We start from the raw sequence: 12,518 nt of genomic DNA on the forward strand, positions 1-12,518 counted from the left end.
CTGCGCTAGGACTCTGCAAAGCAGCGCCCCGCCCCGTCCCCACCGGTCTCCTTCAATCCTCTTGGGGGTCGCGGTCCCTTTAAGTTGCCCGGCGCGGAGGTGGGGCCGAGCCTCCTGGACCGGAAGATGACTGGACGCGTCACTTCCTCCCGGAAGCGGGCCTGGGCGGATGTCTCCGGCACGTCCGTGCAGGGGGCTGAGGGCCGTGGTGGCTGCCAGCATGGGGTTGAGCGAGGGACCGGCGGGCTCAGCCCGGAGCGGGCGCCTCCTTCGCTCACCAAGCCCGACGCCGGGGGCCCGGCTGTTGCGGCTCCCGGGGAGCGGGGCCGGGCGGGCCGCAAACCCGGAGCGCGGCGGCTGGACCGAGGCGCTCCGGGCCGCCGTGGCCGAGCTGCGCGCAGGCGCCGTGGTGGCCGTCCCCACCGATACGCTGTACGGCCTGGCCTGCTCGGCGAGCTGCTCGGAAGCACTGGGCGCCGTGTACCGTGTCAAGGGCCGCAGCGAGACCAAGCCGCTGGCCGTATGCCTGGGCCGCGTGGCCGACGTCTACAGGTGAGGCCGCCCCGACCCGGCCCCGCTGGGGGCGGCACCGCGGGAGGGGTTTCCGGTGACAGGCTTGGGAGACTGAGGCGCAGAGAGCGGGAGGGGCTTGTCCAGGCTCACCCAGGAATCCGGAACTGGAAATGTGTATGGAGCACTTAGCGCCTGCCAGGCCTTGAACGTGATCGAGGACTCGGCGCTGAAAGAGGCAGCTGCTGCTGCTGCTGCTGCTAAGTCGCTTCAGTCGTGTCCGACTCTGTGCGACCCCATAGACGGCCGCCCATCAGGCTCCCCCGTCCCTGGGATTCTCCAGGCAAGAACACTGGAGTGGGTTGCCATTTCCTTCTCCAATGCTTGAAAGTGAAAAGTGAAAGTGAAGTCGCTCAGTCGTGTCCGACTCTTAGTGACCCCATGGACTGCAGCCTACCAGGTTCCTCCGTCCATGGGATTTTCCAGGCAAGAGTACTGGAGTGGGGTGCCATTGCCTTCTCCGGAAAGAGGCAGGCGGAGGCCCTATTGTCCTGGCGTTTTTTGTGATACTGGGGTGGGGGTACTCCTACGGCTTAAGAAAAAAGGGGGAGCACGGTAGCTTAAGTTAACAGAGGGAGTACTTTGTAGAAAATAAAACTCGGAGCGCGGTAGCGGTGCAGCTGTTGTAGTCTCCCAGACTAGAAACCTGTGGGATCCAAGCCTGGGGTGCTCCTCTGGAGCCCTGCTTTCTGCTCAAGCTCTTGGGGGTGAAAGGGGAGACAGGCGGATCCCACTGTAGTTCCTCAGGTCACCTTTCCTAGATCTTCCTAGGTTCTGGAATAGGACCAGCAGTGCCTTTCATTTGGTTGGATTTGCGCCCCCTTGTTTCCCAGGTACTGCCACGTGAGAGTACCTGAGGGGCTCCTGAAGGACCTGTTGCCAGGACCAGTGACCCTGGTGATGGAACGCTCAGAGGAGCTCAACAAGGACCTGAATCCTTTCACTCCTGTGAGTCAGATTTTCTCTTGTGTCCTGCCATTGGCTTTCGCTAGGATCCATGCCAGGCCCATTCCCCACCCCTTCCAACCTTTTTATGACCCCTTTCTCCTTGCCTCATAGCTTGTAGGCATCCGGATTCCTGACCACGCCTTCATGCAGGACTTGGCCCAGATGTTTGGGGGGCCACTCGCTCTCACCAGTGCCAACCTCAGCTCCCAGTCCAGCTCTCTGAATGTTGAGGTGAGAGTAAACCCAGTCCTCCCTGCAGAAACATCAGCCAGGCCACAGTTTCCTCTGAACAGGGCATGGCGGGGCCGGGGGCGGATGATGATGGTTCACTGGAATTGCCTGGCAGGAAAGCCACCCTTTTGGGTTAATAGTAGGAAGTGTGCCCATTTGGCAGAGGTGGGAGAAATCCAGAATAACCTCAGAAAAGTTTTAAAGTTGGAGAATCAAGGGGGAGAATTGATTTTTTTTTCCAGTAGTGTCTTTTTAACAATAAGAGACATAATAAGTATGTTTTTTTCTCTCCCCCGCTCCCTGCCTCAGCAGAAGACTGAAAAGTTAAGTCACTTATCCCAGGGACTCCTTTTTCTGTTCTCTTAGCTCTGCTACAAGCTAGGTCATTTAACAATTCAGTCCACAGCTCTGAAGGGAAACTCCTTTCCACAGCCCAGGGATTGAGTGCCAATGGCATGCACTTGCTGAGTCCACCTGTTTTCTCTTTGCTACCCTGATCCAGAGTTCTGCTGAGCTTCAGGATTAGAGTGGTAGGGCTGGAGGGACCTTTAGTGACCATCCAGTCTAGCCCTTTTATAGCCCTGGATAAAATAACTTGCATACAGTCACACAGAGTTTGGTGGAAAGTCAAGGGTAGAGCCTACAGCTTTGGATTCCCACTGAGGTCTTCAGTCATTTTACTCCTCCCTCCCAAACTGAAGCAGTGTGTGGAATTTCCTCTTGCCATAGCAAGATTGTCTTTAAGCTCTCAATAGGTGTTCCTTGGGGTGCTAACGTGGGGGAGCTCCAAACCTCATAGGATGTGGTATCCTGGGTACAAATGCAGTGTCTTTGTTACAGCTGACCCTGAGTTTCCTTCCCCTGCTTAGAGGAAGATGCCTGCTGCTTTAGAGCTGTGTGGCCTCTGCATATATGCCTTGTGCGTGTGTGACATTGCAGATGCCTCTCCCTCTTCTCAGGAATTCCAGGACCTGTGGCCTCACTTGTCCCTGATCATTGATGGGGGACCAATTGGGGACGGCCAGAGCCCAGAGTGTCGACTAGGCTCAACTGTGGTTGACTTGTCTGTGCCTGGAAAGTTTGGCATCATTCGTCCTGGTTGGTGAGTCTCTTTTTTTTTTCCTGTGGCACAGGGGTAGGATTTGAGCGGGGGTTGTGAAATGCAATTTACAAAAGTGCCTTGACCAGGAGGGAAAAAAAAAGTTGCCCCTCCTATCTTGCCCTGAGTGGGGTGGGAAGTTTGGAGAGCTGGTGGGTGGAGTGGAACTAAGTTTGCTAGTGTTTTCTGGCTTTTTCAGGATTCAAAGGGTCCATCACGGGTTTGATGAACAGAGCATATTACAAAGAGTTTAGAGGTCCCTGATGTCCAGACTCTGGTGGGCTCGGGGCTTTAAGAAGTCACACCCTAACTTGTCCTCCATTTCCTCCCCAGTGCCCTTGAAAGTACTTCAGCCATCCTCCGGGAGTATGGGCTGCTCCCCTCACATGGATCCTGCTGGTGACACTCTGGAGGAGGGAAGGCCCAAGGGCTGGTGCTGGACACTATGTATCCGACTGCTGGTGGTTGGCAAGGCCTCATTTGCAGAGGCTGCTAGGGCTACAGTGTTAGTAGTCTGACCTTTTAAGGCAGAGTTTCTTTCTGAACTGTATAGACCAGAACTCAGAAGCTGCTGGTTAAGCCTCACACCTGGTTTGGGAGTATCTATAATTTCCTATATTAGCTAAAAGGTGAATAGAAATTTTAAGTCCATTCCTAGTTTGGCCTGGTTCAGATAACAGGTTTCTTCTTCCTTTGATTTTTGAAAAATAACCAGTTTGCAATCTAATGAGAGCCTCTTCTCTGGGGGGTAGTGGCATTTAAGGTCCAAATCAGCTAGTGCATCAGTTGATGCTTCTTTAAGAGTCTCAGGAGACCAAAGGCACTTTGTGCTTCTGAAGCTGGAACCAGATTAGGATAAAACCTGTGGAGCCATAGGCCAAACACTGCTTCCTCTGGACCAGGGCTGGTTCTGTGCTGTAATTGCCTGGCAGAGTCATCATTTCGGTCTAATGATGGGAAGTAAGCTCGGTTGGGGAGGGGTGTCCAAATTATTAAAGAATGTTGGAAAATCTTTTTTTTAGCCCCTTTTTTCTTATTTATTCATAATACAAATTGTGATTTATACCTGTAATACCTTTATTTAAATCCAGTGTCTACTCTGCAGTATTTATATATATATATATAAAGTATTACACATAATTATTGTTGGGCATTTGAACTTTGTTTTTTCGTTAATAGAAAAGAATGCTATTAAACATCTTTGTAAATGTTTTATTTTTCTTCTTTTGAATTATTTCCTTGGTGTAGGATTACTGGGTCCAAGTATATGGACATTTTTATGGCTCTTGATACAGGTTAGCCTTCAAAAGAACTCAATCAAGTTGCATTACCATCAGCAGTGTGTGAGAATTATTGCCCCTTCCCCCTGGTCTGACCGTAGTGTCTTTAAAAATGTGTATGTGTGAGATGAAGCCTCATTGTCACTCCCTTGTAAATTACTCCAGGTCACTATCCAGCCCTTTTCACCTGTCCCTGCCTGCCTTGGTTTCTTTCCCCAACTGAATCACAGCAAAGTGACCAAGCCTGCCCCATCCATTGGTGGGGTTTAGTACCTGTTACTAAACAGGTACTGGGGAGTCCTTGTGATGACCAGTAGGGCCCACTTCCTCCCCTGCCCCCTCACATCCCAGTTCTCAGAATTAGGATTCAGTCTTAAGCCCATAAACTCAATACAGTGGTTTCGAATGTATGTTTTCAAGTAGATCTTAAGAATCTTGACAAGAGGGTGTCCCAGGGCCTGCTTTGAGGATCCCTGCAATTAGCATATTAGTTTGTAAATAAGCCTTGGTTTGCTAAATATTCCCTCTAAAAGTCTTGTTGAAACTACTAATTTCTTAAGCAAACTCGGCTTTTCCATTGTGTTAATGTGGTAGCCAGCCCATCCCACTTGGCAGTTCATCACAGAATCTGACTGAGGGGTCAGAGTTTGTTGACCTGAAGGAGCAAAAGGAAACCTGGCTGGAGAATAGGAACAACACGTCATATTTAATACAAATCACAGTAGCACTGAAAACGGCTCTAGTGAGTGGGCCTCATTCAATTCAGGCAGCTAATGGGGATGGGGAGTGTCCTAGTCCTCTCCTGGAGCTAAATAATCATCTAGGAAAGTGAAAGCTCTGGAGCACAGAGGTGTTTTCTTCGAGGAAAATGAAGTGAACTCCCAGCAGCGGGCAAAGCTGATAAAAGGAAAAACTCATAGCTGTGCTCAGGCACTAGCTACAAGGCCACACCAAAGAAGGAAAAAGGAAAGCTGGCTCCTGTAAGTTTAGGAAGACAGGAACCATTCCTGGTCAGGTTTTCCCCCAGCACCTGGCACGTGGTAAGGTGCTCGCCGAGGGTGTGTTGAATAAATGTGCGAATGCTCAGGATTATATCCTGATAATCAGGTCTGGGAATCTACTGGGAAGAGCTTAAACTGAGAATGTTCCCTTTTATAAAGTCTTAAGTATGGTTTCTTAACTTGGGGAAGACAGCCGATGTGGGAGGGAGGCCTGGGGAGGACACAGGCTGGCAGAAGAGCAGGTGCATGCTGGCCCAGAGCCCTGACACCCTTCTGTGAGCAGTGACTTGGTGACTCCACAACACCAACCAGCTGAGTTCCAAGCTAGAAGGAATTGTTTAAAGTGTTCTGACTGACGACGTGGAGCTGCCTGGGGCTAAGTGCAGTCCCCTGCCAGCCCCTGGGGTTCCCACTCTGGAACACCCCCTAGTTTTCCCATCCCTGCAGGACACCCACCTGCCTGAGGAACTAGCTCTGTTCCCCATGGGCCCTGACTTGACGGGCCCAGAAGCACCTAGCTGCTGACTCGGGAGCAAGTGCCTATAACCTCAGCCGAGCCCCCTGTGGTGCCATCTTCCAGAGAGGCTGGGATTCAGCACCTCCCGCCCTGGCTCCGAGGCACCTCACATCAGCCACTGCTCCTTTTCTTTGATGAAGTGCTCCGCCCAGCGGCGCGTCAGCTCCAGGTACAGGCTGGGCTGATGAGGCAGGTAGTCCAAATACAGCCGAGTCGGCGTCTTCTTGGGAATGGCCTTCTCAATCTGGGTGCCCTCGTGCCACTCATTGAAAGAGGTGATAGAGACAATCTCAGGCCTCACAGTCAGGGCTGCCTGCAGGGCTGTCTCGTAGTACTTGCCATTGACCCTGTTCCGCGTATTGTGGTTGTTCCAAGGCCTGATGCTGGTGTCAATGTAGCCAGGCCCCACGCTGGGAATGAACATGAGGTTGTTGGCATCGCAAAAGTTCTTCACAGCTTTCCAGTTCTGATGGGAGGAGCCGAAGGAGAAACCGTTGGAGGCGAAGTAGGTGTACATGCCGTCAAATCCAGCAGCCAGGATGTCATGGGTGTGGCCCTCCTCCACCAGCAGCGCTATGAAGACCCCGTCATAGGGGGTGTTGCGGATTGAGTGGGGCCCGTTTGGTGTCAGGAGGTGGGCCCAGGCCTCAGGGGACGTCAGGTAGGAGTCGTAGATATAAAAGAGCGGGAGGCTCTTACCCATGCTGTTCTTGTAGCGGTAAAATGCACCATGGGAGCCGTACCTGAGGAGCAGGAAAAAGAAAAGGCTGAGCCAGCAGCCTAAGAGGAAAGAAGCCCACACACCCAGAGGACTGGCCATGCATGAGACCTTTCCTGATGCCCAAGCACAATTTTGGATCCAGCTGGACTCCACAGTTGGACTCATCATGCCTGTAAGCAAGAACCCAGTTCTCTCCCCCCAGCTTTGTCATTCCTCTATTGAAGCCTCACTTCCCTGTCCCAGGACTTCCCTGGTGGCTCAGACGGTAAAGAATCTGCCCGCAATGTGGGAAACCCAGGTTTGATCCCTGGGTTGGGAAGATCCTCTGGAGAAGGGAATGGCAACCCACTCCTGTATTCTTGCCTGGAGAATTCTGTGGACAGAGGAGCCTGGCGGGCTACAGTCCATGGGGGTTGCCAACAGTCTGAGTGATTAACACAACAAATTACAACCACTTATCCCTGCTCCACCATCTTCCATCTGGACTATACTGACAGCCACCTAACTGGTCTCCAGGCTCCTACTTCCATCTCCCTATAATCCAGCCTCTTATTTATTCATTTTTTGGCTGTGCTTAATCCAGTATCTTTTTAAAGTGTGAATCAGATCTCACTGCTCCTTACCGAGACCAGCAAAGCCCCACCCACTTGATGTGCCCTGCCCACCTCCATTCCTGCTATGACCCCATCTACCTCTACATTCCAGTTATACTGGCTGCTGTCAAGAGTTGTCCCATCGGATGCCCTTTGCATCTGACAGCCCTCTTCATGGTGTTTTCTGTCTGTCCCAGATCTCTGCACAGCTGACTCCTCATTTAAATGCTGGCTCACATGTCTTAGAGAAGCTCACTTGAGCACTCATTCTAAAGCCATTTCTTGAGCACATTCTTAACACATTACTCTGCTTTATTCTGTTATTACTTTTTCATAGTATGGATCACTATTTGTTTTGTTGTCTATAACTACTGTCTGCTCCACTGTACCCCAAACACACACTAGGTTGTGAACTCTGCTAGCCCTACACATTTGCTAAACAACTGGGACTTAGGACAGTGCCTGGACACTGGAAGGGACTTGATAAATATTTTTTTAATGAATGAATGAATGATAGATGCAAGCCATTTACAAGCCACTTTTCACATATATTAGCTTATGTAACTCTCACAAAGGGCTTCCCTGGTGGCTCCATGGTAAAGAACTCGCCTGCCAATGCAAGAGATGCAGTTTCAATCCCTGGGTCAGGAAGATCCCCTGGAAAAGGAAATGGCAACCCTCCAATATTCCTGCCTGAAGAATCCCATGGACAGGAGCCTGGCAGGCTGTGATCCATGGGGTTACAAAAGAGTCAGACATGACTTAGTGACTAAACAACTCTCACAAGGCTCAAAGGTTAAGAGGCTTGCTTCTGATCACAATATGGAGACCACAGAACCAGAATGCAATCCCAGCTTGCTGTCTCCAAGCCCAGTACTGTTTCACTCTTTTTAGATGCTGGGGACACAGGCATCCTGCCCTTTTGTCTCTTGACCTACACCTCCAAACCTATCCCTGCCCCCATTTTGATCCCCACCAAAATCCAAGCCTTGGAGCCTTACGTGTCAATAATGTACTTGATGTTGTCATGCAGAGTGATGTCATCTCGGCCCTTGTAGGGTTGGATGTGGAAGGCCACCTGCCACAGACACAAGGGACATTGGTCAGGTGAGCGTCTGTCCAGGGGCAAAACCTACAAAGCCTGTGCTCCAGCCATGGCCTGAGGAAGAGGCAGCATTCAGGAGAGACCTGGCAGTGGTGGGCATAATGGAAATAAAAGCAATCACTGCCCTTCAGGCCCAAAAAAGAGAAGTGAGAAGTTTCTCCACCTCCCACAGCAGAGCCTTAGGAATCATTCCGATGGGCTATTGCAAGCTAATAGATTTCAACTTAATGTGCCAGCTCCCAGTGATCGGCACTAGCTGCCTGAAACTGCGGAAAGAAGTTTGATCTGGCTTGGTCTTGCAGTCTGAGGGTCTCTCAAGAGTCTTTTCCAACACCACAGTTTGAAAGCATCAATTCTTTGGCACTTAGCCCTCTTTATGGTCCGACACTCACATCTGTACATAACTATGGGAAAAATCATAGCTTTGACCATCCAGAACTTTGTCAGCAAAATAATGTCTCTGCTTTTTAATATTCTGTCGAGGTTTGTCATGGCTTTTCTTCCAAGGAGCGAGCATCTTTTAATTTCATGGCTGCAGTCACCATCTGCAGTGATTTTGGAACCCTAGAAAATAAAATCCATCACTGTTTTCACTTTTTCCCCTTTTATTTGTCATAAAGTGATGGGATCAGATGCCATGATCTTAGTTTTTGGATGTTGAAGTTTAAGCCAGCTTTTCACTCTTCTCTCACTCTCATCAGAGGCTCTTTAGTTCCTCTTCACTTTCTGCCATTAGAGTGATATCATCTGTATATACATCTGTATATACATCTGAGGTTGTTGATCTTTCTCCCGGCAAAAGATTCCAGCTTGTGTCTCACCCAGCCCAGCATTTCACATGATGCACTCTGCATGAAGTTAAATAAGCAGGGTGACAATATACAGCCTTGATGTACTCCTTTCCCAATTTTGAACCAGTCCATTGTTCCATGTATGCTTCTAACTGTTGCTTCTTGATCTGCATACAGGTTTCTCAAGGTGACAGGTAAGGTGGTCTGGTATTCCCATCTCTTTAAGAATTTCCCAGTTTGTCGTGATCCACACAGTCAAAGGCTTCCGCATAGTCAATGAAACAGAAGTAGATGTTTTTGTGGAATTCCCTTGCTTTCTCCATGATCCAATGAATGTTGGCAATTTGATCTCTGGTTCCTCTGCCTTTTCTAAATCCAGCTTGCACATCTGGAAGTTCTCAGTTCATGTACTGCTGAAGCCTAGCTTGAAGTATTTTGAGAAGTACCTTGCTAGCATGTGCTGCTGCTGCTGCTAAGTCACTTCAGTTGTGAAATGAGCATAATTGTATGGTAGTTTGAACATTTTTTTGGTATTGCTCTTCTCTGGGATTGGAAAGAAAACTGACTTTTTCCAGTCTTGTGGCCACTGCTGAGTTTTCCAAATTTGCTGGCATTTTGAGTGCAGCACTTTGACACCATTGTCTTTTAGGATCTGAAATAGCTCAGCTGGAATTCCATCACCTCCACTAGCTTTGTTCGTAGTACGTTTGTTCCTAAGGCCCACTTGACTTTACCCTCCAGGCTGTCTGGCTCTCTGTGAGTGACCACATCATGGTGAATATCTGAGTCATTAAGACTTTTTCATAGTTTTTCTGTGTATTCTTGCCACCTTTTTTAATCTCCTCTGCTTCTGTTAGGTCCTTACCATTTCTGTCCTTTATCATGCCCATCCTTGCATGAAATCTTCCCTTGATATCTCCAGTTTTCTTGAAGAGATCTCTAGTCTTTCCCACTCTATCATTTTCCTCTATTTCTTTGCATTGTTCATTTAAGAAGGCTTTCTTATCTCTTTTTGCTATTCTCTGGAACTCTGCATTCAATTGAGTATATCTTTCCCTTTCTCCCTTGCCTTTCTCTTCTCTTCCAAGTGATATTTATTTAGTCTCCCATTTATCCTCTATTTATTTTCCCCAAAGTATTTTGTCCAGAATTCAAAAAATAAAGAGTGACACAGGCAGTATTTATTAGATCCCTATCTCCCAGCATCACATTTACTATGTATATGTGTACCTGGACTAATGCCAAGAGGCGCCATCCCTGTGGTGGAGGAAGGGACATCTCCAGCATGGGCTAGAGAGCATTTGACCTCTTCCTGGAGACTCACCTGGATGTTGTACTGATGGGCGGTGTCCAGAATGGCAGGCACCAGGTCATCTGAAGGTTCCCCGTTATCATCAGCCATGCCAGGTGGGTACCAGGACAGGACAAGGACGCCTGAGACACAACACAGAGGATACTTCAGAGACACACAATGCCTCACAACAGAGACGTGCTCCCTCACAAACCATCTCCAACTGCCAAATGGTTTCTGAATGAAATCTTGATTGATGCTCCTGCCAGGTTCTTTTCTTGCAGATCAGAGCCCTGAGCCTGAGCCCTGGAGCTGTCCACGCCTGCGGTGCTGAAGCTCCATGGCTGCAGGAGCCCTAATGTTCCAGGCCAGGAAGGAGCCTCAGAGCCCAGCCAGCCTCTGGCCTGCGTTAGCAAGTAGTTAAACAAAGGGGAATGGATGGACAATGCCTCATCCACCTGGAAGATAGGAATCCACAGCCCTATCTCTGGAGGAGAGGAGTATCTCTGAGGGAGAAGAGCCCTGAGTAGAGGTCATCTTACCCTTCTTGTGGAAATAACATTTGTCTCAACTGTCAACCCTCTGTCTGTCCTGAGGGACAGCCTCTGTGCTATTTGTGAATACATCCCACCATTGTCTCTGGCATTCAGTTCCCCCTCTCCTCCACACTCATTAACCGGTTCCAGAGAAATTGAAATGTACTGTAAAATCCAGGAGAATTCAGTGACAAAATCTGAAATGTCAGCTTCCCCACCCCAGCCTGCCTACAGATGGACTTCTATCCAAGCAGAGTATCTGATGAAAAAGCCCCCAGGCCCCTTACTGCAAATAGAACAGGGTCTGTCATACAACATGTGCAAACTTTCCTTTCTGCTGCCAGAAAAAGTAGGAAGGGCTGAGGCTCTACCCTGTCCCTGGTGTGAAAGCAGAGGCCATCCCAGGTGCTACTGCTTTGATCTCCAGACTCCTTCCGGGCCAGAGTACCCAGGGCTCACTTACCCAAACCTAGAAGCCCAACAGACATGAAGACTGCCCTCCTCTCCTCACTGTCCCTGGGACAGCCCTGGTGCAAACGCCTTCCACCGACCCTCCCAGCAGCTCCGCCCTCGGAAAGGGCCCTGGAATTGGGAAGTGAGGGCGGGGGGTTGTCAGACGGTAGAGGTGGAGGGGTCGGAATTCAAGAGATGGGGGCGGTGCCTCTTGGTGAGCATGGAATTAGAGTTCTGGAAGAGAAGGGGTAAGAAGCCAGGCTGAGTGAGGGGGACCAAAGGCCCGGCGATAGGAGCAGTGGAAGTTGGGGTGTGGGAACGAAGAAGGGCGAGGCTGGGGGCCCGAGCGATGGGGGAGGGGTAAGCTCACCGATGGCGGCTTCCTTCAGCTGGGTCATGTGCTCCCGTAGCACGTCGGGGTCCCGGGAGCTGTAGGGCCCCAGTTCCGGGTAGAAGCTGGAGCCCAAGTCATCAGGAGGGCTGTGGCGGCCGCGGGGGTAGCTGGCCGAGATCTTGGGGTCCCAGTGCGGCACCATGACGTGGTCCCAGTGAATGTAGTGGCCTTCGCGCCCGGGACTCCCGTACCACGAGTAGTAAAAGGCGTGCAGGTCCGAGTAGACGCGCAGACTCTGCCCCGGGGCGGGTTCGGCCTCTGCTGGGGCCGGCCCTGGGGAGCTGCCCGGGCCCGCGGTGCGGGGCGGCGGCGGCGGCGGCGCGGCGGGGGCGGCCGGGGCCCGGGCGGCCGGCGCGGGGGCCCCCTCCGGGTGTCGCTCAAAGGGCGCCAGCTCCAGGCCTGGGCCCAGCGCCGGGAGTCCGTCCGGAGCCTTGAGCGTGCGGAGGCCCATGAGGGTGCCGAAGGCGAAGAGCAGCACCAAGAACAGCGCGATGCAGGCGCGGCGCCGCCGCCGGGCCATGGCGGCCCCCGCGCTCCCCGCGTCCCGCCGGGCTACCTCCGCGCGCGCCGCGCCATGGCTGCCCGCCCGGCTCCCGCGCGTCGCGCAGCCGGCGCGCGTCCCAGGGAGACGGCGACGCCGAGAGCGGCGTGGGCGGCTCCCCGCCTCTCCCCCGCAGTGCGGGCGGGCCCCGCACACAGAGAATGCAGGCGGCGCAGACCAAGCGGTCGCGAGCCGCGGGGGGAGTGGACGGGGACCCAGACCGAGAGTGGCCGAGCTGAGAGATCCCTGGCCAAGGACCCGGGGTCTGAGTCAAGCGGACGGCTCGCGGAGGATTTGTCGCCTTTCAGCCTGGGGCAGCGCTGGAGGAACCCGCTGCGGAAAAAGGGCCGCTCTCCTTCCGCAGCCCAAGAGAAGGTCTGGGCGATGGCGCTGGAGGGCGTGGGAGCAGAGGGCAAGGTGGGGAAGAAAGCAGTGTCTGTCATAGTT

The 12,518-nt window shown here is 51.8% G+C and overlaps 2 protein-coding genes across 3 annotated transcripts; one reads left to right on the forward strand and one right to left on the reverse strand.

The window, feature by feature from the left end:
• The first annotated feature begins 27 nt into the window (after positions 1 to 27).
• Positions 28 to 4,063, forward strand: YRDC (yrdC N6-threonylcarbamoyltransferase domain containing). Its single transcript, XM_019957804.2, has 5 exons — positions 28 to 552; positions 1,404 to 1,518; positions 1,630 to 1,749; positions 2,709 to 2,851; positions 3,182 to 4,063. The coding sequence occupies exons 1-5, from the start codon at positions 170 to 172 to the stop codon at positions 3,249 to 3,251; spliced, it is 831 nt and encodes a 276-aa protein (XP_019813363.2). The 5' UTR covers positions 28 to 169; the 3' UTR covers positions 3,252 to 4,063.
• Positions 4,047 to 12,108, reverse strand: MANEAL (mannosidase endo-alpha like). Of its 2 annotated transcripts, XM_019957802.2 has the most exons (4): positions 11,507 to 12,108; positions 10,181 to 10,290; positions 7,962 to 8,038; positions 4,047 to 6,389 (listed from the first exon to the last, which is right to left on the reverse strand). In XM_019957802.2, the coding sequence occupies exons 1-4, from the start codon at positions 12,048 to 12,050 to the stop codon at positions 5,753 to 5,755; spliced, it is 1,368 nt and encodes a 455-aa protein (XP_019813361.2). In that variant the 5' UTR covers positions 12,051 to 12,108; the 3' UTR covers positions 4,047 to 5,752. The 2 variants fall into 2 exon arrangements, with proteins under 2 accessions (XP_019813361.2, XP_019813362.1); XM_019957803.2 differs by lacking the exon at positions 7,962 to 8,038 and having other exon boundaries at positions 11,507 to 11,662.
• Positions 12,109 to 12,518: the final 410 nt, after the last annotated feature.

This window comes from Bos indicus, chromosome 3 (genome assembly GCF_029378745.1).
Source record: "Bos indicus isolate NIAB-ARS_2022 breed Sahiwal x Tharparkar chromosome 3, NIAB-ARS_B.indTharparkar_mat_pri_1.0, whole genome shotgun sequence".
Taxonomy (NCBI): Eukaryota; Metazoa; Chordata; class Mammalia; order Artiodactyla; family Bovidae; genus Bos; species Bos indicus.

What these genes read in the sequence shown, in the direction of transcription:
- YRDC (XM_019957804.2), top strand. Translation starts at nt 170, where the DNA reads ATGTCTCCGGCACGTCCGTGCAGGGGGCTGAGGGCCGTGGTGGCTGCC. An exon ending in CGCGTGGCCGACGTCTACAG is followed by an intron (nt 553 to 1,403) that starts GTGAGGCCGCCC and finishes CTTGTTTCCCAG; the next exon opens with GTACTGCCACGTGAGAGTAC. An exon ending in CCAGCTCTCTGAATGTTGAG is followed by an intron (nt 1,750 to 2,708) that starts GTGAGAGTAAAC and finishes CCCTCTTCTCAG; the next exon opens with GAATTCCAGGACCTGTGGCC.
- MANEAL (XM_019957802.2), bottom strand. Translation starts at nt 12,050, where the DNA reads ATGGCCCGGCGGCGGCGCCGCGCCTGCATCGCGCTGTTCTTGGTGCTG. An exon ending in GCTGAAGGAAGCCGCCATCG is followed by an intron (nt 10,291 to 11,506) that starts GTGAGCTTACCC and finishes GTTGTGTCTCAG; the next exon opens with GCGTCCTTGTCCTGTCCTGG. An exon ending in ATCAAGTACATTATTGACAC is followed by an intron (nt 6,390 to 7,961) that starts GTAAGGCTCCAA and finishes CCTGCTCCTCAG; the next exon opens with GTACGGCTCCCATGGTGCAT.